Source organism: Phyllopteryx taeniolatus, chromosome 19 (assembly GCF_024500385.1).
Source record: "Phyllopteryx taeniolatus isolate TA_2022b chromosome 19, UOR_Ptae_1.2, whole genome shotgun sequence".
Taxonomy (NCBI): Eukaryota; Metazoa; Chordata; class Actinopteri; order Syngnathiformes; family Syngnathidae; genus Phyllopteryx; species Phyllopteryx taeniolatus.
In genome coordinates this window covers 13,422,222-13,444,040 of record NC_084520.1, presented here as the reverse complement: position 1 = coordinate 13,444,040, position 21,819 = coordinate 13,422,222, and the positions used below count along the sequence as shown (strand labels likewise).

The 21,819-nt window shown below is 42.5% G+C and overlaps 2 protein-coding genes across 4 annotated transcripts; both read right to left on the bottom strand.

Annotated features, from left to right (window-relative positions):
• Nucleotides 1–36: 36 nt before the first annotated feature.
• Nucleotides 37–14,061, bottom strand: LOC133469494 (cadherin-related family member 1). Of its 3 annotated transcripts, none has more exons than XM_061756652.1 (17): nucleotides 13,772–14,057; nucleotides 13,363–13,458; nucleotides 12,101–12,246; nucleotides 11,975–12,025; nucleotides 11,815–11,904; nucleotides 11,376–11,462; nucleotides 8,789–8,905; nucleotides 8,117–8,260; nucleotides 7,977–8,055; nucleotides 7,779–7,879; nucleotides 7,367–7,570; nucleotides 6,725–6,877; nucleotides 6,450–6,614; nucleotides 6,209–6,276; nucleotides 5,207–5,435; nucleotides 4,887–5,141; nucleotides 37–1,822 (listed from the first exon to the last, which is right to left on the bottom strand). In XM_061756652.1, exons 1-17 carry the CDS (start codon nucleotides 13,830–13,832, stop codon nucleotides 1,274–1,276), a joined length of 2,595 nt encoding a protein of 864 aa, XP_061612636.1. In that variant the 5' UTR covers nucleotides 13,833–14,057; the 3' UTR covers nucleotides 37–1,273. The 3 variants fall into 3 exon arrangements, with proteins under 3 accessions (XP_061612636.1, XP_061612638.1, XP_061612637.1); XM_061756653.1 differs by having other exon boundaries at nucleotides 1,680–3,839; nucleotides 13,772–14,061; XM_061756654.1 differs by lacking the exons at nucleotides 11,815–11,904; nucleotides 11,975–12,025; nucleotides 12,101–12,246; nucleotides 13,772–14,057 and having other exon boundaries at nucleotides 13,363–13,452.
• Nucleotides 14,062–17,007: 2,946 nt separating this feature from the next.
• On the bottom strand, nucleotides 17,008–21,302 carry ghitm (growth hormone inducible transmembrane protein). Its single transcript, XM_061756025.1, has 9 exons — nucleotides 21,156–21,302; nucleotides 20,776–20,924; nucleotides 20,145–20,247; nucleotides 19,938–20,049; nucleotides 19,667–19,808; nucleotides 19,486–19,594; nucleotides 19,152–19,340; nucleotides 18,909–19,080; nucleotides 17,008–17,456 (listed from the first exon to the last, which is right to left on the bottom strand). The coding sequence occupies exons 2-9, from the start codon at nucleotides 20,902–20,904 to the stop codon at nucleotides 17,372–17,374; spliced, it is 1,041 nt and encodes a 346-aa protein (XP_061612009.1). The 5' UTR covers nucleotides 20,905–20,924; nucleotides 21,156–21,302; the 3' UTR covers nucleotides 17,008–17,371.
• Nucleotides 21,303–21,819: the final 517 nt, after the last annotated feature.

Below are 21,819 nucleotides of genomic sequence, written 5' to 3'. Positions count from 1 at the left end.
CACGCACACACACACACAAATGCAGCACATGCCCTGTTATGTTGAATATTTATTCAAAATCAAGACAATACAAAGACAGTACAAATATGTCACATCCAAAGACCAGGCAGTGTCTTTTATAGTTACTATCGTATATCTCCACGTATTTTACAAAGTCAGATTTGAGCTATTATAACAATGTACAATGATCACATGACAGAAGTTGCCTCCATTTGAAGGCATTGATGAGAAACACAAATGTGCATGAAAACCGATATATTTTGATGTTGATTCTATTTCTTCGGAGTAACTACAACCGGAAACAGGCATGCAGTTTAGATACACGTTGAGCACGCGTTATTTTGTACGCAGTTACGAGCTTGAGACTTGATATATCCAGACACTCAGAACACTGTATTGAACATATGTTGAAAAATCAAATCTTACAAAAGCGTGTGTCGCCATACAACTACATGAAAGCTACCTTGCGTTACAGTGTGACGCTACCGTGGCACATGGTAATCGGACAAAAAGAGCAAGCTTTCAGCGTGTTCCCGCGAGAATTTAGCTCACGCTAAAGAACATCTCTGACATACTATGGTAAACTAATTTCAATGTGTTAAAAAAAAGGTAAAAAAAAAAAGCTGCTGCAAAAATACAAATAAATGACCTTTTTGTGAGAACAGTGTCCAGTTTTAAGTAGCACTTCATCACAAGCTGAGATTTTTTTAAATTTTATTTTTTAAATGATGATTATTTTTTTTTTTTTTGCTTTTTGACCATGTAATTTAAAGGAGAGACTGCAAATATAATATTAATTATTGGGAAGGTCCTAATTAGCGTATTTGCTGATATAGTGGCCGGGGTTTTTCCTCCACTGCAGAGTGTATTTAAATAATTAGAATGGAGGCCTTCATTTGTCCACATACTGTACATTTCAATAATAGTAATTGTGTGTTATTTTCCCACAATAATGATACTTAACTGAAATAATAATAAGGGTGTCTGAAAGTCTTTTCTGTCTGACTGGAATTAATCTGGTGCAGAACCTTATGTGGTTCATCAACGGGGCACTTGAAATACACAAATGCAATGTGATTTAAAAACATTGATACCCACTGAGTACATAGCACGAATCTAATTCCCATATCTCATCAATTGATTCCGTAATCATTATTATTATTATTTTGATTGTAATGAGACTGTGTACACTGTGGCAATTTAACTATTGCTGTCTAAGGATTTTTTTTTTTTTGAGGGGAAAAAGGGGAGGTTTGAACTTTTCCACCTCTGGTTAATAGTAACCTTGATTGTTTTCGATAATTTTCTGCTCCAGCCTCATTTTCAACTCGGAAACCAGTGCTGAGCTCATGTTGCCCTCCTTGCGACGACCCGATGTCCCTTTCTTTGAGCTTTTGGAGGCCAAGGCGCCCGATACAGTCGGGACAACGCGAGACCATTCGTGGGGTCTGATGGTGGCCGGGGCCGGCGGGGGCAGACACGGGGCGCAGGGTGGCGGCGGTGGCCTTGTTCTTGGGGTGCTGGCCTCCTGCTTGGGGCTCCCCTGCGGATCCTCCATGAAGAACTGCTCAGAGGGGTTGCCAAATTTGAACGCGGGCATGTGGAAGGCCCAGGGCTGCCGGTGCCTGGGTGGCCTCCTGATGACGCGGCGTGCTGGCGTCACCCTGTTTTGCGACTTGGCGTTGCGCATGTACATGGCCGTGGAGATGAGAACGGTCGCTCCTACCAACAGGCTAATAATCAAAGTAAGCATTCCTATAGCTTTCATTGGATTGTCCCTACTTTTCATTAAAAAGGCCGCCATAGGCCCCTTGAGAGGAGTCTGCAAAAGAGCACAAATAGAAGTGGAATCATCCAAGCGTCATTTCAAGCGTGTAAGCGTGATCAATGGATGAGGAAAGCACTGGCAGAAGAAGCCCAAACAACAACTACGCTACACACTACAGGCACTGTTTTCTTTATACCAGGGGTGTCAAACATAAGACCCACGTGCCAAACAAGCCCTCGAGGGGCTTCAATCTGAATTGGAAAGTGCCAAAATACATGACGAGGTGGGGCGTGAGAATTGTGAGAAAATGTATGCTCGTGTAGAAAATGGAGTGAAAATCATCTTTGTATGTTCATCTAATTTTACAGTGCAATCCGAGATATTTCAGCTCAAAATACTTAGTTTTGTGCCTTTATACACGATGACTGTGATCAGTTCTGTTGTAAACATATAGATGATAAACTACTGCAAATCTTTAGTTCATTAAATATAAATATTCCTAATGTACTGGTGTTGTTTTTGCAATAAACCAAAGGGGAAAACTTTTTATTTATATAAATTTTGCTATGATTTTACTGGCCCGGCCCACTTGACAAAAAGTTAGACTGTATGTTGCCCCTGAACAACAATTTGAGAGTTCGACACCCCTGCATGCTACACACTGCACAAGTGTTTGGGAGTGCGTCTGGCAGTGCGTTGAGCTTGGTGGATTTGACTTTGGCATGTAGCTGATGAGGGACGACACGTCACAAGAGCCAATCGGAGTACAAGAGCATGTTTGTGTAAAAAAAAAAAAAAAAAAACTTGAAGAAATGAGCGCGTCCAAAAGGAAAAGGTTAAATGTTTGTGGCTTTGGCAACAGATTTGTTCTGTGGTGGTTATATAAAAAAAAAAAAATAATAATAATAAAAAAAAGGGTTGCAATTTAGTCGGAATGGAATTTGCACAAAGCCCACGCTAACGCTGTGGTCCATTCAGTGCTGTGACACGGCACAGGTTTATGTCATCCCCTTGTTGCCAAGGTACTGACAGTGTGCGTGGTAGCTACATAATTCTTTTTGGTTTTTTGAACTTTGCTTAGTGGCACAAACAATTGTCCCCCACAAATTTTGGCCATGTGACATGATTTATAAAAACAACAAAGAAAACAATACATTGTTTCTCCAACTAGCTATTTTGTTTTAGTTATATTTAAAGACCCTATGAAGTAAATTCGGAGATTTGTTTCGAAATACAAAATACTGTACATGTTTGTGAAGGCAATTGCTGAAAAGTACAAAAACTGAGAACTATTTAGGACTGAATTGTGGCCATATAGGCTTGCAGTTAGCTCGCTAGCTATACACTTCGAAATGCATTTTTCCTTCAGGTAGTTCACTGGCGTGGCCCCTTTAGAGTGCCTCGTTGTCAGCCGTGAGTGTGCGCACGTCACGGTGAGAAAGGTGCAAGCGCCAGGAGGGGAAAAGAAGGGAGGGGGGAAAGAAGTCCAACTTGACTGCTAGCATGTGGACCCGGGACTTCGGCCTGGTGTGACCGCTTAAGAGGGCCTTGCTGTCTTGGTGTGGAAAACCCCCACGATGACCCACATTTCACGTTAGACTAACTGAAGACTCTAAATTGTCCCACAGTGTGAACGCGAGTATGAATGTTTTTTTTTTTTTTCCTCCTCATGTGCCCTGCGATTGGCTGCCGACCAGCCCGTGGTTTACCCCGCCTCTCGCCTGAAGTCGGCTGGTATATGTTCCTGTTCAGCCGCGAACCTAATGAGGATGAGCGGTATAGAAAAACAGAAGATCTTTTTAACATGCTCTTGTACTCTTTGACAAACCTAGCCAAGAGACAAACACAACGTGACATGGAGGTATCCCTTCCCTCACTTGGGTCTGCGGACCACTTTGATATAGTTACTCTCTGGGTTGATTCTGGACTTTTTCACTGCGCTACAGTACAGGATTGTGGATATGCAGACGGTTAGAAAAATGAGGGTGATGACAAGGCTGAAACAAATTGCGAAAACTGTCAGCGGCCGCTTGCTGAGGCCCAGGAAGTACGAAACAACGCGTCCCTTGATCTGGAAAGCACGATGCACAACACACAACAAGACCAGAAACAAGCAATCATCAACATGCTGAGTGACGCAATAAAAACACAGGTGAGCACATACACTTGGGTCTGAATGAATGGAAACATGAAATGTCATACAGTGAACCCCTGGCAATTCACGAGTCACCATTCACAAATGTTCCATGTACTCTATGTATCAATGAGTCAAAAAAAGTAATAACATGGCTCATAGGAAAGGGTTGCAAAGTGACAAAATCCATGCCAGCCTCCTCACACGTCCGATGCATAATTTCCAAATCAAATCATCTGGAAGCCATGTATTTTTAAGGGAAAGGTTGGAAAATGAGTTTCAAGTTTTGCTCTCACTAACCAACCTGAGGACAGAAAAATGTTGACGTTATTGTGAAGACAAATTTTTAAAAAACCTGACTGGTCAAAAGAGCCCCATTGCTAATAGAATTTAAATTGCTTCAAGCTTTGTCACTTACGGAAAGTGCCCTCGCTTAATGCTAATGCTGTGAAATTAGCAGACATGTTAGATGTTATAGTATTTATAAGCTTTAAAATAACTGCCACTGCTACACTATTGATTCTGAAGGCCCTGGGCAGGTTAGATTCACATGGCAACACATACAGGTCGAAATCTGATTGGACAAAAAAAATCTGACCTCCACGTACACTACACATACTGGAAGCAGTGCAGCCAAAAGAAACGCTAAATTAAAAGTTTTAATGGAACAAGCATTTTTGGCCGTAAAGTTAAGTCCGTGCGTCTGATAGTGTTTAAGCCAAAAGAGAGTTTGGGGTATAAAGAATTTGAACTCTTTATGTAGGCAATAAGAAACATTTTTGGGGGGATATCCTTCACTCGCAAATTTTCCTTTTTCGCATCGGGGTTTGGTCCCTAACCCCCACGAATAGTGAGAGTTCACTGTACATTGTATTTAAAGTCTAAATGTTGCTGAATGAGTTGCAGCGTAGCGAGGCAACAATTTATAAACGCGGCAAATCTACAGCAAAGGTCAGTTCGAGCCGCAAGGTACGAAGGTCTTACCTCCTCGGTGATGTCGATGTTGACCACGGCGGTGGTGCTGAAAGACGGAGAGCCTTGGTCTCGCGCCTGCACCACCAGTGACCACTTGCAGTCCTTCTGCACGGTGATGTTGTGCACGATCTCCATGGACTTGATGTACGGCTTCAGCTGGATCTCGCCCGTCTCGGCGTCGATGTCGAACGCGTTGTCGGGATCTGCCGTCATGATGCAGTATTCCACCACGTTGTTGGGGGACTCTGCATCGTCGTCCACTGCCTGCGAGCGTAGCGGTTTTAGACCTCTTACAAACCCAGAATGTGATACTAAAGACCTTTTCACACCTCCACTTTGACTGGGCTTCCGATGACCATGGTCTTCTCCAGCAGCGGGTTGTCAAATTCGGGCGAGTGGTCGTTCATGTCCAGCACGGTGACAAAGACCTCGGCCAGGCTGTATTTTCCCTCCGAGTCCTCCGCCTTCACGTAGAAGTTGAACTTGGAGCGCACCTCCGCATCCAGCGTGGTCCACGACTGCGTGGAGATGAGGCCCGTCGACGGGTGGATGGAAAACCTCCATAATATCAAACAGTTATGTTTTAATCGGCTAGAAATTTCGATTTTGTGTGAAAGCTTAGTCCCAAGTTTCCATAAAAATACGTAAATTAACATGACGACTTCTCTTGTAGTGTTGGCATGAATAACAAATCTTTATAAAATATGCAAATATTGACAGAAATAATAATTTTCTATTTTTAAATTAGACTTCAGCGAATAATGGGCCCCCCCCCCCAAAAAAAAATAAAATAAAATAAAATCTGCAAATGGTGAATTGCAAATATGTTCACTCTCCATGCTTCTTATCAGACAGCAACGACACCGTTGTATCTGTGGTGGTGGAGTATGTGTTTCAACCCCAGAATTACTGCCATTTTATTCACTGTGATAACTCACAAGTTTCTTGCAAACTGATAACTTTCACACAATTAACTCAGGTGGCCGCCTGCACACGAGCATAAATTTGCACTTTCCTTTCGCCACGCGCGCTTTCCTCTCCTCGCCGCCACGTCTCGGGCTCCAGCTGCCACCATGCTCGTTAATTGGCTCTTCCGACACGAGATGGGCCCCCGCCGACTATTTTTAACCCTCCAATCCAATTAGGAGATGAGCCGGCATCTTGCAGCCATCTTAAGGGCGAGGCTGTTTGTGTAGTGTTGTGGCCGAATAAACCAGTTTTCTGTTCTCTTTGCTGCTTGGAAAGCTCATTTTGGATCAGGAGCTCCACATTCAGGAAGTCAACACACGTGTTGAAGCAGGGTTGAAACATTTAATCTCGCGTTTACTTACAGATCTGATCCTGATCCATAAATGGTGTATTTGACTTCACCCCAGGGTCCTGAATCGGGATCGTTCGCCTGGAGGAAGAAACCGGACAAAAAGTTCAAATGAAGAAAAGATATATATATATGAGATAGAGTACAGTTGGGAATAAATGAATACAATTTCAGGGAACAAATATTCAAACTTATTCTGTAAATGTAGGTTAGTGCTTCAGATAGTGCTTAGACCAGCAGAGAAGGCGACTCACTGCAACAGTGGAAACACTGGTGCCCCCGGGCGAGTTCTCGGCGACCCTGGCTATGTAATACTCCGACGTGAATTTGGGAGTGTTGTCGTTCGTGTCCAGGAGGTTGATCACGATGTCCGCCGTTGCACTGAAGCGCTCAGGAGTGTCGAGCTCCACTGCCAACAGCTATAATCATATTAATGAATGTTATTGATTGACAACGGTGTATGACTATACTGACCAAAACATGGGAGCTGGGTAAAAAAAAAGAACTGATTCCACAATAAGCTCCTGACCTTAAACGAAAGGGTTGGTCCCTTCTCGTAGTCGATGCCAGATGTGTCCTCCACGATGATGGTCACTTGGGCCTCATTCAGAACCGTCTGTGGGACCACTCTAAGAACTCGATTCGGCCCCACCAGCCTCAGTTTGAACTTGGCGTTTGCTCCCTGCAAATGAAATATTGAAAGAATGATATATATAAAAAACAAGTATTCAAGGATTTTTATCAAATATATTTTTATTGAAACCAGTATTTTAAATTGAAATGTTACATTTTATCTTATTTTGCAGAAAATTGTCATGTCTGTGTAGCTTGTGGGTGGCGTGTGGGTTCGGCAATTCTGTGTGCGAGTGTCTGGGTGTGGACTGTGGTTGACAGCAGCTTCTGCCTGAGTAAGTTCTGAGTTTGTGTTTTATTGTTCTCCTGGCATTCAACAAATGGATGAAAGTGTGGCTGTTGAGGGAATTGCAGTAAGCAAGTATACTGGAACAATCGTTTGAATTGCTGAAAATCACTCAGTTGCTAAAAAAAAGCAGAGGAACACAGGTATAGGGACTATATGGGACTGCATGTAAACATGATTTCCCTTTTTAACCTTTTTCAACCTTTTTATCAAAATCAAAAGCAATAAGAGGCCAGTAAGGTTTGAACGTACCTGATCAGAATCGTTGACGGTGATCTTGAATCCGCGCAAGATCTCCCCGGAAGGAGGGTGCTCGTACATGGTGACTTCGAACTTGCTTTGTGGTCCGTTCTCGCCGTAAAAGGTGGGCGGGTGGTTGTTGAGATCCACCACTCGCACCATCACCACGGCAATGTCGTAGTCCTGCAGCAGATCGTCCGCTCCCACCTCAGATGCCTGGTTGGGAAAATTACATCATGGGTCAACTCATCTGTAAGAGACAAAAGGTCCATCCATCCGTACGGTAGCTCGGGGAGTCAGTCCGTGCAAACTCCACACAGAAAGGCCAGAGCCCAGATTCGAACCCCAAACCTTCGGCACACAAATGCTAACCACTTGTTCACCGTGCTACTGTGCAAAAAGGTGTTAAAGGTAGAGGCACTACCTTGACTTTAATCTCGTAGAGTTCGTTTTTGAGCAGGGAGGGTTGTGTTGTCAAGGTGATGCATCCACTGGTACTGTTGATGTCGAAGACACCATCACTTCCTGTAAGAGACATTCTAGTTTTGTTGTGGCGAAACATACTTTGCGCCCCACGGGTCTCGAGTAATCCCAGTGCATGATGGCAGTGACTTGCTCTTACCGTCAATGATGGAATAATAAATGGGGCTGGGATTGCCTTGGTCTCCGTCCCTGGCGTACACTGTGAATATCTCTGAGCCCTAAATGACAAAGGCAGGATCAAACTACGTGCATTATTATGGGATGGTGTGGACAACTTACAGGAACGGAGACTTCGTAGATGTAGCCAAAGTAAGGCGTTCCTACGAAAGATGGAGGCATGTCTTGGGCATCAAGGACATTGACTGTGATGGGGGCTGTGGAGTTCAAAACCTGGTGTTTGCCCTTGTATTTCCCTCCGCCGTCCTGAGGAAAACGGGCACAAGCGTGATGAGAGTTTCCGTTTCTATGAGCTGGAGCTTATCCCAACTGGCTTTGGGCGAGAGGCCTAGGACTAGTTGCCAGTCACTTGCAGGGCACATATACACAAACAAGCTCAGATTCACACCGATGGACAATTTAGACCCTTCAGTTAACCTAAGAAGTATCTTATTGGAATGTGGGAGGAAGAACTGTGAGGCAGATGTGCTAACCAATCTGTGCTGCCTGTGCGATGGGATGTGTCATGACATTTAAGAACACTTTGCCAGCCCCTCTCTACAATGTTTTGTTCACAATCAATCAACAAATGTGCAAAACTGAGCCTCGATTACTAGAACTGGATCAGGCTTGTGGTTTAGATGGCTTTGCAATCCTCCTTAAGACTAATTAGAATAACCTAGTGGTGGTTCATGACAAAGTGAATTCAACAGCTGTTATACGAATGAGTGCTGAAAGTTGAGCCCCAACTAAACTTGTTGATTGCCTAAGACTTTGAATATAAAGATCTCTCACCTTGGCGACCACTGTCACAAAGTGCGTGGGCGTGGTCTCGTAGTCCAGCCTCTCGCCCGGTTTCACTCTCAGGATCCCGCTGTGGGCGTCGATGGTGAACTTGGCGAACGGCATCGGCTGATGATGTCACACAAGGGGTTGGTATTCTGGTTACTTTGATCAGCAACAACATGGACAGACATTTGTCGCTCACTTTGTTGACTTTCTGGAACTGTCCGAACATAAGCCTTTATTAAGCTTTCAATGCATTGGTCAAAATGTAATTAAAATTTAATCCACTCAAGTAACACATTTCCAGACGGCTCGTTCGGTATGAGATTAATCTTTTCTCTCGACACGCTATTCCATCACTCAAATGGCTTTTTTTTGGGGGGGGGGGGGGGGGGGGGCTGGTATTCCCATCAAAACGGCAGCCCTGTGATATCAGCTGGTCATTTTGAAACATTTTAGATGGGAACTGCTTTTCATGCTTTGAAACCAAGGATATCTGAGAAACTGCAAAGACTAAATTATCATCTTTACCAGTGGTTCTGTTCTTCAAGATTAACTTAAAAGCTGAATACAACTAAACTGTGTTTTGTCAGTGATTCTTTTTCATACCACTAAAAGGAGCCAGAATCACGGATTTTTACATTTACCGCAGTATCTAGAACCAGGCCATGCGGAGCCCCTGAAGGCGTCTTCTCCATCCACATACGATCCCCACTCCACCAGGGCCACCCAGTGACATTCCCAGAGACCTCCATCCAATTTTGGACACAACTCTTAACCAACCTTGATGGTCAGATGGACCAACATTCTTATCAACCGGATGAACCCAGATCCCTGGCTCACCACAGCAGTGGCTCTTTTTCACATGTTTGAGATCCTTTTTCAAACCGTGTTCCGTCAAAGCCAAAAACCACAACTTTCTGAGAGGTTTGTATGTGGAACTGATATCTTACGATCATGATCCGATTGCTGGGATTCTGGCTGCCAGTCAAAAGGTTTGACATGTTTTTTTTTTTTTTTTTTTGCAAAAACCCTCTCGACTCAATGCACCTCTATCCAGACTTCATTTCCTGGCCTCGCCTTCAAGTGTACCATCAAATAACTTTAGACACAAGTCTTCTTTGAATAGTCACATTCTTATCTAACTCAAACGAGAATTTTCGAGAAGACCTGAGCTAATGTGGAACATGCATGGTAGTGGCTTCTCAGATTGTTGCAATCATAGACACGATTGGTCTGAAGAAGAGGTCCCTTCACAATAGAAGCTTTGAATATGTTCCAGCCAAATTATATAGAAAGTAGAACCAAACCTCCAGTGGTCTCCTAGGTAGGTTCCTACTCATCCTACAGCATTCCCATTGACCCTGCTATGTCCCTAATATCACAGCAACCTGTAAGCACATGGGACCGTAATTTCATTTCTCTCCCACATAAAGGTGACAATTCTTGGAGGGTGTAAAACAGTGATTCTCAAATTAGGGTCCCCTCCATATGGGAATCAGCATGCCCAAAAAACAAACCAATTACTCCTCTCTACCTTAGCTCTGGTGCCAATTAGAAGCGCTGATATGATTGTGATGTATCTGACATCTATGCATAAATAGTTGGGTTTTTTTTGTAAAACAAAAAGCCTATTACAATAGAATCTTCGAGAACAAATTACACATTTTTAAGAATATCGTTCTATTTTTTTTAACATAAAGCGTTTTTTCCAGAGTGAAAAGTGTAATATTAAAAGAATAAGACTAGTCTTTAATTCAGTTAAAATACCACTTCCCTCCTTGAACTTTGACTTTATTAGTAGAATTTTACAACTTCATCTAAAAATTCTCAAAGGAATACAACTTCTTAGCCCAACAAAATACGTCGTTTAAAGTGACATTTTCATAGCGTTTTCTCTTTCCCCCAAAAATGTATTAACCGTAATTTCAGTTTTACTGACTTGTTTCTCGAAAATACAGGCAACTTTTTAAATCCTATGGCATTTAGGGTACACATGGTTATGTTAAATTGGCGTTAGGATTATGAGCGGGTCCTTGGAAAAATGTAATCCTGTAAGGGGTCCCTAGACCCGAAATGTTTGAGAACCCTTACAGGATTGATAGAACCCATCCATCCATCCATCCATCCATCCATCCATCCATCCATCCATTCATTCTCTATTGAGCTGAGCCTGTGCAGGATCGTGGGGGACTTTGACAGAATTCTATCAACCTCCCTGGCGAGGTGTTCCACACATGTCCAACTGGGAGGAGAAAACCTTGCGAGCTGCTCTGGGGGAACTGGAGACCGGAAAATCTAACTCTAACCCTGTCCTGCTCCCGGAAGCCGCAACAGAGGAAAAAAGAAATAAAAAAAATCGAAATCCAAGTTCAAACAGAAGAATGTACCAGCAATCAGAGCAAGACAAAACCCTTTCAAAATAGTTTTCAATATTCTGTTCTCATCTGCCACTGCAAAAGGAGCTTTGAATTTCTTTAAATTCGAATGCAAAAATAAATCCCACTTCACACTTAATATCATCAAGTCGGGGGCTTAAATGTAACAGCTTCACAACAACGCATCATGTGCACAACACTGAAAGCTGGCGGTTCACCTGCAGGGAATAGGAGACGCTGCCTCCTGAGCCCATATCTTTATCCCACGCCTGGACTCGGTATATGCTGCTCCCCGCCACGGCATCCTGTCGAAGAGCAAAACAAGACTATCAAAGTTCCTTTTTTTTTTTAATAGACCTTTTCACCATGACGTCAGACGTACTTCGGGGTGGCAGAAGATGGAACTTTCCACTTGTATACAACCCCTTTTATGTCATTTGACCAAGGCAGAGCGATTGAGAAAGCAGGGTAAATGGCTTGCAGGATGATTTGAGCCTTTTCTACCGTCGTAGTTCGAATGTGAAGCGTGTCAGTCGAAAAGACAATGTTACATGAGGTTTCAGTTCAGGTCTACGGCAGTCACTCACTTTTCTGCCACCTGGAAGTACCCCGGCGAATGTTCTTTACGAACGCTACGAAATAGTCTCCGCACCCTACCTCAGGGATATTGACGATAAAAGGCAGGTTTTGAAATTCAGGAGGTTCGTCGTTGGCGTCAGTGACAAACACTCTTACATTTTCATCCACCTGAAAACCAAACACAGGACTCTACTAAAAACTGTTGGCTTCCAGCGGCTCGTAAACTCCCGTTGCTTACTTTATTACGTCCGTCTGTAATGCTAACAAGTGCAGAAATCTCATCTTGTTTCTAGAACAAAAAGAATACAATTTGCCAATTTGACACACACTTCCCGAGAGCTGAGGATGTCACCTAAGGCCTCACCTCTCGGTCCAGCTCCAGAACGAGGGTCACATTTCCCGACTTGGGATCAACTCTAAAATACTCTTTGGAGCCCATTTGGAATGTCAGACCGTATCGAATGGGATCTCCCTCGGGATCGGTACCGTTGAGGATGTATATCTGCGTTCCTGGATGGGAATCATTGAATGTAAAACCACATTTCTTGCCAAAATGGTAACTGGAAATGACCCCTTTTGATTAGTGGGTCAAATGAGCACATGGTTTCCCTCTGAAGAAAAAATCACAAGCCATCCAACCACCCATTTTCTTTATCGTTTATCCTCTTTAGGGTCATGGGTGAGCTGGCGCCTATCCCACATGAGATGCGGGTTAAAGTCAATCACGGGGCACATAAACACACAACCATTCTCACTCAAATTGAACTGAGTAGTCGACTACTCCGCATTGCTATTTATAGCTTGAAGTCGACTAATCGGTAATCACACTTTTTTCGCTTCTCATCTTCCAATCGGCCCATTTACAGAGGAATTTCGACTCGCACATCTGCCGTCATCACTGAACTCCCAACGCACTGCGGAGCAGCGAAATAACCAGACAACGAGGAGGCACGGTCTTTAGAAATCTGCGCAGATCAGCGTAATGGTGAGCTGTATTTTCTTTTGTTTTTATTTGTTTCTCTGCCGGTCTGTAAAAAAAAATGTCTTTACGTGAAACTGGTCCGTGGTGCAAAAAATGTTGGGTACCACTGTCCTGTGCTGAAAAAATATCAATGACTTCATCAATGAATCGACTTTGACTCGACTTTCATCACGTTGATTTTCTGTACCGCTAATCCTCACTAGGGTCGTGGGCGTGCTGGAGCCTAGCCCAGCTGACTCTGGGCGAGAGACGAGGTACACCCTGAACTGGGCGCCAGCCAATCGCAGGGTACATAGAAACAACTATTCACATTCACACCTACGGGCAATTTAGAGTCTTCAATTAACCTAACACGCATGTTTTTGGGATGTGGGAGGAAACCGGAGTACCCGGAGAAAACCCACGCAGGCACGGGGAGAACATGCAAACTCCACAAAGGCCAGGACGGATTTGAACCCAGGTCCTCAGAAGTGTGAGGCAGATGTGCTAACCAGTCGTCCACCGTGCCACCCCCCCCTTGTCACAATCCAAAAGATATCATTTAATTCGATTAGCTGCAGCTTCAATACGGCATTGTACATATTAAAACAACACTGAAGTTGAATTTAAAAATAAATAAATCGAGCAGACAATTTAGCTCATACCGACTGGTGTGTCCTCAGAGATGCTGAACAAAGCCATATTCCCATTTGTGCTGCTGGGTCCATTGTCGTAGAAATATGGAGCATAGTCGGATTGTCCTTTATCAGAAACCAAATGAGCATATAATTAGCAACAAGATACACCAATAATCTTTTGCTTTGATTTTGCTTCCAACAATAACTTACTTGCTGGAAACAAGACAGAAGAAAGCAAGCGTGAGAAAGAAAATTGCAACGATTCATTAAGGTGAAATGATGCTTCAAATTGAATTAGAATGCAATCAAAATATATTTAAGCACAAATTACACAGCGTGAAGAGTGCCGCACTTAGGATGGCCCATCGCTGGAGGGGATTAACCGCCTAAGAAGTCTTATCCACACACAAACACGCACAAAGAAAACAAACCTTACCCGAGCTGAAGTGCAGAAGGAGGACAAACGTGAAAACCGACGTTTTCTTCTCTATCTTCATCCTGGCGGGGCAGCGAGGCCCGGCTGGCTCATGTGGAAGCTTTCCCGGGTTTGGAGGTGCGGCGGACGGTCAGGCGGCGAGCTGTGTGACCTTCTCCTGGCAGCGCAGGGAGGGAAGAAGAGGCTGGGACTCACAAGGCGCTAATCCAGTGACGCATCCCTTCCCTCCGCAGACATCTTCCGACTACGCTGCCGCCGTGCCACGGATTCCTCCTGGAAGAGCGTTGGCGCCTTTACGTGTGTGTGACAAGGCAAAGCGAATGACACTTCTCTTACTCTGCCCGAAATGTCGTTTATTGCGGGGGATACATTCCAGACACACCCGCGATAGCTGAAAATCCACAATATAGAGAGACCATGTTTTTTTTTTTCCCCCCCCCACATGCTTTAAACTTAAAACACGCTTTTTAGACAAGTTAATAACAAACAATTCTTAAAGATTAAATGCAAATGTATACAACTTAAAAGTTAAATACAACTGAACTATATCTAGGGTATCTCTAAAATATCTTTAGTAGCGAGGAAGTAAAAATAAGCAACTGAAATAATGTGGTTGCATAAGTGTGCACACCCGCCGATAGCTGCACAGGTAGCTGTCTTCAGAATTAACCAATTACATTTTACAGTATTTAGACTTTGTATATCCACTGTAAGTGCACTGTCATTGACTAGTGACCATTCCATTGTTAATCTCTGTGTGCCCTGACATTGACTGGAAACCAGTCCAGGGTGTCCCCAGCTTTTAAAAAATGGAAGGATGGTTGCTCATCTATGTATGCCTGTGATATACCTTATCGTGACAGGCAGAACAATTCACTGCTCTTGCACTAGATGGCAGAAGGTACCATTATTATGTATCCACGTGTTGCCATTCATAGAACAGAATAATAGCTTTGTGCTCAACTAACCAGATTTGACACGAAGTCAATTTGTGAGTGAACTGAGACAAGCTCATCATTAGTTCAGTATTTATACATTTTGTGACTTTTTGTTTGTTTGGTGGTGTGCCGTGAGATTTTTCTACTGCGGGGAAACGGTTGCACATGGTCTTAACAAAGCTATGAGTCACTAGTCGTCATCGGACCCAGTGGCCTACAAGCCTCACGCTGCTCTCTTGGCAGCTCTTGAATCACGCTGATGCGCTTTAGCTGCCATCCAACGGTCACTTTGCTCCCAGCCTCCTTTATCCGCCCGCTGCCTAAAGATGCAAAAGTTTTGCAACAAAGCTTTTGCACTGTTTATTTTCTTTTTCCATTTGAGCTGAGCCTTCTTAGCACAAAGTGTGTCAGCATAGGGAAAACTGATAACTAATCCCTCATAGCCATGAATCAGAAGCAGACAAAAAGAAAATCTAAAAGCAGGGGCTGCAGCCCAAAAATAACTGGCAGATATGATCGGAGAAAAATATGTGACATTAACTGAAATTGTATTAAGTTACATTTAACGGGTCTCATTTGCATACAAATGTTGGATGTGCGTGCAGTTCTTGCACCCTGTTAACATGTTAAATAGGTCTAATGCAGCAAGTGTGGAATAAAAGTAGCGTTTGACGCTCGATGATGTCAGCCAATCAGAATGCCTGCAGCCGGCCCAGTCCGTTTTACGTTAGAAACAGTGCATCAGAGTTTTGTGTTTGAAAAAATTGCATTACACACCTGGAAAAGAATTCATAACCGTGTACATTGAACATTTTATACACTGTTTTGATAGTTACTATTATATAAATAGTTACTATTATTTCTATTATGTTTATTTTTTCAGAGTTAAGCAAAGGGAATATTCCTTTTGTGTGTGATCAGATATATATCTATATTATTTATATATACATATAAAAATATATATAAATGCTAAAATAGTATAAATAGATTTTATATATTTTTGGTTTTTTATTAATCATTTTGATTACATATTGGATTTTTTCTTAACTTTATTATTGTATTTCATTTTTATATATTTTATATGAAAATATGTTGTCATAGTATTCAATTATTAATATTTTATTTTTAATTATTTAAACAACTTCCAGTTTCCATATTTTGAAAAAGTAAAATGACTGCCATATTTCATTTAAATATGATTCAAAAAGTTAAAAACAAACAAACAATGAAATATTTTTTGTTATTAACAATATACTGTATATAAGTAGGTTTAAATGAGGGGTTATGGGTCATACATAGTTACTTACCAGAGACAAATCCCTTGTGTGTTTGTTGGACATACTTGGCAAATAAAGATGATTCTGATTCTGACTCGTGTAACGTGGCGACATCAACATGAAAATGATGTCAAACGTGGCAACCACATGCAGGCACCTGTGCCGTACGCTTGCCTCCAGTTGTCAGCATCTGCTGTGAGTGCGGCAGTGCCCTTGGTTTGGTTGGGAGGCTTTAATTTGAGAGGAGCAACCAGATGGTGGACAAGAGGATTAGTGCGCGCTTTAAGCTTTTGTCATCTGCTGCTGCACTACACACTGCGTTTGTTGTGGCAAAGGGGGCCACCTTTCTGGACCCTCAGATGTACATTTATGTTAATAAGGCCAATCCTTTGAGTTAACTTTATGACCCCAAAAATGAATTAAAAAAAAAAATAAAAAAAAAAAAAAACTTTTCACAATTTTTTATTTAAAAAAAAAATGTTCAAATCGTCTTTAAATACAAGGAATGATTTATTTTATTTTTTTTAACAATTCACGTTGGTTAGATGTACCAATTAAAATTTATAGAATTGAGAAATGAACAAAATGTGTAAAACTAAATGAAACACTGCTTGAATGGACACACTAACTCTCCTACCTGCATAAAAGTCCCAAAATACACAGCATAGCGAAAATTCAGTATTAACATGTTTATGCATTTTTTAAAGATTATTATGTTTGTAATTTCTATTGCTCCCATATAAGCATTTTTACAATAATATATAACATAAATATTCAAATCTACCACTAGGTGACAGTATTGCACTGCAAACACCACCTGCTTCTGCACTCGTCTGCTATGTGCCTTCATAGGGTGAGTAGTTTTACTCTATTTTTGTTTTATTATGCCATGGGTAAGTTCTCTTTGACATGTTAGGGATGTTAAAATGTTACTTACGGCTAATAAAGGCTTTGTGATGGTGACAGTTTAAACCTGGAACACAAATTGACCTTACTTTAAAAGTCTAAATGAGGACATATGTCATTATTCTGAGTTATTTATTACACAATTACATTATTAAAGTAACACTGTAGCCACAGAAACAAACGCAGACAGAAGTGTATTCTAGTTTATGTAATGCAGGTATTTAACAATAAATCTGAACTGTAGATCAACGACAAATGACAGGCAGAAAATAAATACACACTTTTACCATAAGAGTGAGATCTCTGAACTTTAAGATTTTTCTTATCACCAAGTATTCTTTATCATGTGAAGTGCTTGTGTTGAGAGATTGGTCGCTATACTGTAAGAGCATAACACCTTGTTGTTTGCTGCTAAGTCATGACACCGTTCAGCTCTGTGGAAGATGAAGAAAAAAAAAAAAAAAAAAAAAAATAGTTGTTCACTTCCTTCTGCCGCCGCCATTTGCCAGGATCATCACCAGCCTGGTGAAGATGTTCAGTGTGTCCATGTAAATCCCCAGACACCTAAAAAACAAAACAAAAAAAATAGGCACAGTTGGTATGACTGTTCCTGCAAGTGACAGCCTTGATTTAAAAAATAAATAAATAAAAAAGTTGACTTAAATACACAGTACAGTGAAATTTTAGTTTTCCAATTTGCATATTTTCGTAAATAAATGCTTGCTTATTTTCATTTAAAAAATGAAGTTATAAGTAAAAAGTAAATTTAAGAGTAAATTTAGACAAATTATCTCTGGTTAAGTATACAGTGGTGCCTTGACCATACTCGTTACTCACAAGACTCGTATTTCAAATTTTAAGAGTAATATAAATAAATCATCCGTTTGTTCATCATGATTTAATGCTGCAATCCAATACATTGTGCCGCTCCTTCGAGTGTGCCTGCCTTGGCCACGTGCGGATTAGAGACAGCGGCACTGAAGAGAGTGTAGCAGAAATGAAGATGTTGAGGTTCGCTCTCGGAGTGACCAGGTTGGATAAAATTAGAAATGAGCTCATCAGAGGGACAGCCAAGGTTCGATGTTTTGGAGACAAAGTTAGAGGGAGCAGACTTCGATGGTTTGAACACGTACAGAGGAGAAATGGTGAGTATATTGGTAGAAGGGTGATGAGGATGGAGCTGCCAGGCAAGAGAGCTAAAGGAAGACCAAAGAGAAGGTTGATGGCTGTCGTGAGGGAAGACATGAGGGCAGTTGGTGTTCGAGAGGAGGATGCAGGAGATGGGCTTAAATGGAAGAGGATGACGCGCTGTGGCGACCCCTAATGGGACAAGCCGAAAGGAAAAGATGATGATGATGCACACACAAATGAAGAATAGACTTCTGCTACTGCTACTATAAGGGACTCAGTGAGATTCTGTAATAGTAGTCTTTTTTGTAGAGGACAAAGAATCTATGACTGAATATCATGTCTTCATGTGTTGCTCTTGTTTGTTTTTTCAGAGTTAAGCAAAGGGAAAGTTTCTTTTCAAGTATCCGTTAGCATGTCAAACCAGTTTTGCATTGCTTGTTAGTATTAAGCTGTTTGTTTTAAATACGCATGTAATTGTTTTTGTTTGATGTTCAGTTTGACAGTGTATTTCAACTGGGAGTGGCAAAACACAGCTTGAATCCTTGTCGTCAAGAGAGTTGAGTTCACTGCAACCATTCAGCGCTCATGTACTGTGTGAGGATTACGCTCACAAGTAAAGGCAAAAAACAAAACAAAAAAACATCCAAATCCCTGCTCATATGTTGAGAAACTCTTAAGTCAGATCACTTCTATCTCGAGACAACTGTATACAATTTTTGTGACATTTTTGTTTGGTGGTGCACCATGAGATTTTTCTAATGCATAAGATGTGCCATGGCTCTAAAATTCTGCTGCATTAGACTAATAAATGTCATTAGCCAAATGAGCATTAAGTAAGGTCGATGAACCCAAAATAGCCTTTTTCATCATTTGGCCTGGACTTACGCGTTAATGGGGTCGTATTTTTGCACGCCGTAGAATGGCTGCGTCTCGGCCCTCTTGATGACTTTCTGAGTGTCATAGAGCAAGAACATGCTGAAGAGGACCAGGCCGCCGTAGACGGCCACCGAGTACAAGCCGGCCCCAAACGCCGACGTGGGTGGCAGGAACATGGACCCTGCAGAAGAGGTTGGACATCATCTTCCGAGTTCGGGCGTTCATTTGAAGTGCGTGCTTGTGGGCGCTCACCAATGGAGGAGGCAAAGACCACCCCTAAGCCGACGGCCAGGGGTCCGCCCATGTTGAGGAACTTCTCGCTGGGGGCGCACATGGCCACCGTGGACAGCCCACCCACGATGCCCGCCGTGTACCAGGCAGCCCTCATCATCAAAGGTCCACCCAGGAGTGTGAGGGGGGCCACGACAGCGCCCATCACACCTGTACATATGGGTTTGCACATATATATGAAAATATAATAAAGAATCATTATTTCAGGACATATACTTTTTGTAAGATTTGTAAAAAAGGTCACAACACTGCCTAAGACTCTACAGGGCTGCCCTCTAGTGTCGACAGCACGTGCCTGCATGCAGCATCCAGGCCAGGTGCTTGGGCACGGGGCTGTTCTCGTACGAGATGGACCGGACCAGCATGCCGGCGCCGATCATGGCTGCAAAGGTAGCGCCGATAGCCTAGAATTGGAAAAAAAAAGAGGCTCCATGACGCAAATTGATCTTGTTAATTCCCTCTGCAGTGATCCTCACCATCCAGGAGCCTCCCATCATCAGGCCCATGAGCGCCGGGGTTCGACTCACGGCGACCGCCGACAGAGCCGTCAGGCCGACGCTGCCCGCAAAGTACATGTAAGTGGAGTGGATCCGGTCTTTCACATACTGAGGCCAGATCCTGCGCAAAAAAACAATTTGTTGAAACAATTTTTTTTTTTAAATTACACACAGGGTAGGGCCGAAAGTAGGTATACACTTTATAGATTAACTTGAAGGAAGGAAAGGAGTGCGTTGACCATTTACTCACACTGCTTTCTCAATGGCACCGATGTCGTTGGACATTCCCATGCCGTAGTAGCATAAAGCTCCCAGTCCCACTGCAGCACCTCCAGCTAGAATCATTCTTCCCATGCTGTCAACTGAAACAAAATCACATTTTCCATTACTGTATTATTTCTCCATAATATTCTTTTGGAATTGTGTTTTAAACTCCGACGTCACTTGACGAACTTACTTTTTAAAGCAGTGCCTGTGGCTGGCTCGAAAGCTGCCTCCTTTAGTTGGTCTCTGGTCGTCCTCGCCCGGCGGAAACCAAATCGGGCTTTTGAGGAAAAACCCTGACAAAAACAAAAACAAGGATGACTAAAAGCTTCTGTACGTGTAATGATCTCCATTTTCCATCGCCGATTCGCTGGTCGTTTCCCACCCTAGTGCGATTACGATTGAACTGCCAAACAGTTGTAGTACTGCGTGTTCTTGGCTCTCAGTTCTGATCTCCCGTCTTCCCCGTCCCAGTAATTGGAAGTTCCCGTGCCAAAAACGGCACCTCTCTCTAACTTTCTTCGTCTCTCTTCGTTTCAATTCTCTTAAGAGCAGAGAGGGTCGCCTCTCCCGAGTCTCAAGCCTTGCCTTAGTCACTTAATGCTTGCTCGTGTGGGGTTCAGCTGGGCTTTTAATGAGTGTGGCGTGTGGTTTTCGACCTGCTTCCATGTGTAAAATTCCCGGAGACAACTTGTGTTGTGATTTGGCGCTATGTATTTGAAATCGAATTGAATTATTGCTCAAATGCTAGCTGTTGTGATGCTAACATGACAACGTGTACTTCCGGCTTCCCACGACAAACGACGTGCCGTCCTCGTCGGTACCTGCCGCGGCGTGAACACGCTCGGACGTGGCCTCAGGTTGAGGGCGGCGGAGCCGTGCGCTAGCCCGGGACGGAGTCCGGCGGCCAGCGGGGGGAGGCTCCTCAGGCATGCTAGCCTTGCCACAAACATGGTCTCGTACGTGTGTCACTCTAGCAGGTGAACATAAAAAAAAAAGAGAAGGGGGGGGGACACAAACCTCTCGGGATTATAATGATAATGGAACACAACGACGTTCACTTCCGTGACATAACCACGTAGACTCAAACAGCATATTAGTCACACTTTATTGATAAGTCATGGTCTGAATACATTAAGTAACAGCTAACTTAAATTACTTATTCCCTATAATATCGTTGAGACGATAGATTAAGGTGACTTACGGAGATGCGGGTAGCGGTTGTGTTCACCTTTCCTGACAAGAAACAATTTCGGTACGGTGCTGCGCGAGCTTCTGACGCAACTGTTTTGCAAGCTTACTGAAGGTTCTTGTCGACGTCATCACAACGCGACGATGCTGTCGGGAGATGTAGTTCTTCAAAGTCGAGTCGACGCGTCACAAAGAACGCCATAGAAGGATATCATTTTAAATGTTACCTGATAACGAGTTATTTAAATAAACTACAGACCAGCTGTAATATTAGTAATATTAAAATTAACTACCTTCTAGTGAACCTACTCCTACATCGGATTTAATATTTTTAAAATGTGCCTGTGCGTGTGTATAAATAAAATATATATCATGCGCCAGAAAACAAAAAGTGCTTAAAAACGTTGTACTGTCTTACAAAGCCATATAAACTGAAATATGTTGTATATTCCTAAGAAGGTATACGTATAATAGTCAAATAGATGAGTACATAAAAAAGTTGTATTATCGTACTTATATAGTAAGTAAGTAAGTAAGTAAGTAAGTAAGTAAGTAAGTAAATAAATAAAGATTTATTGTCCCTAAAACGTAGTTAAATAAAAATAATAATTTCAAAATTGCATGTGGATCACGGATGGCTGTCTTTGACATTTCTGGCTGCTTACAAAAATGTATAA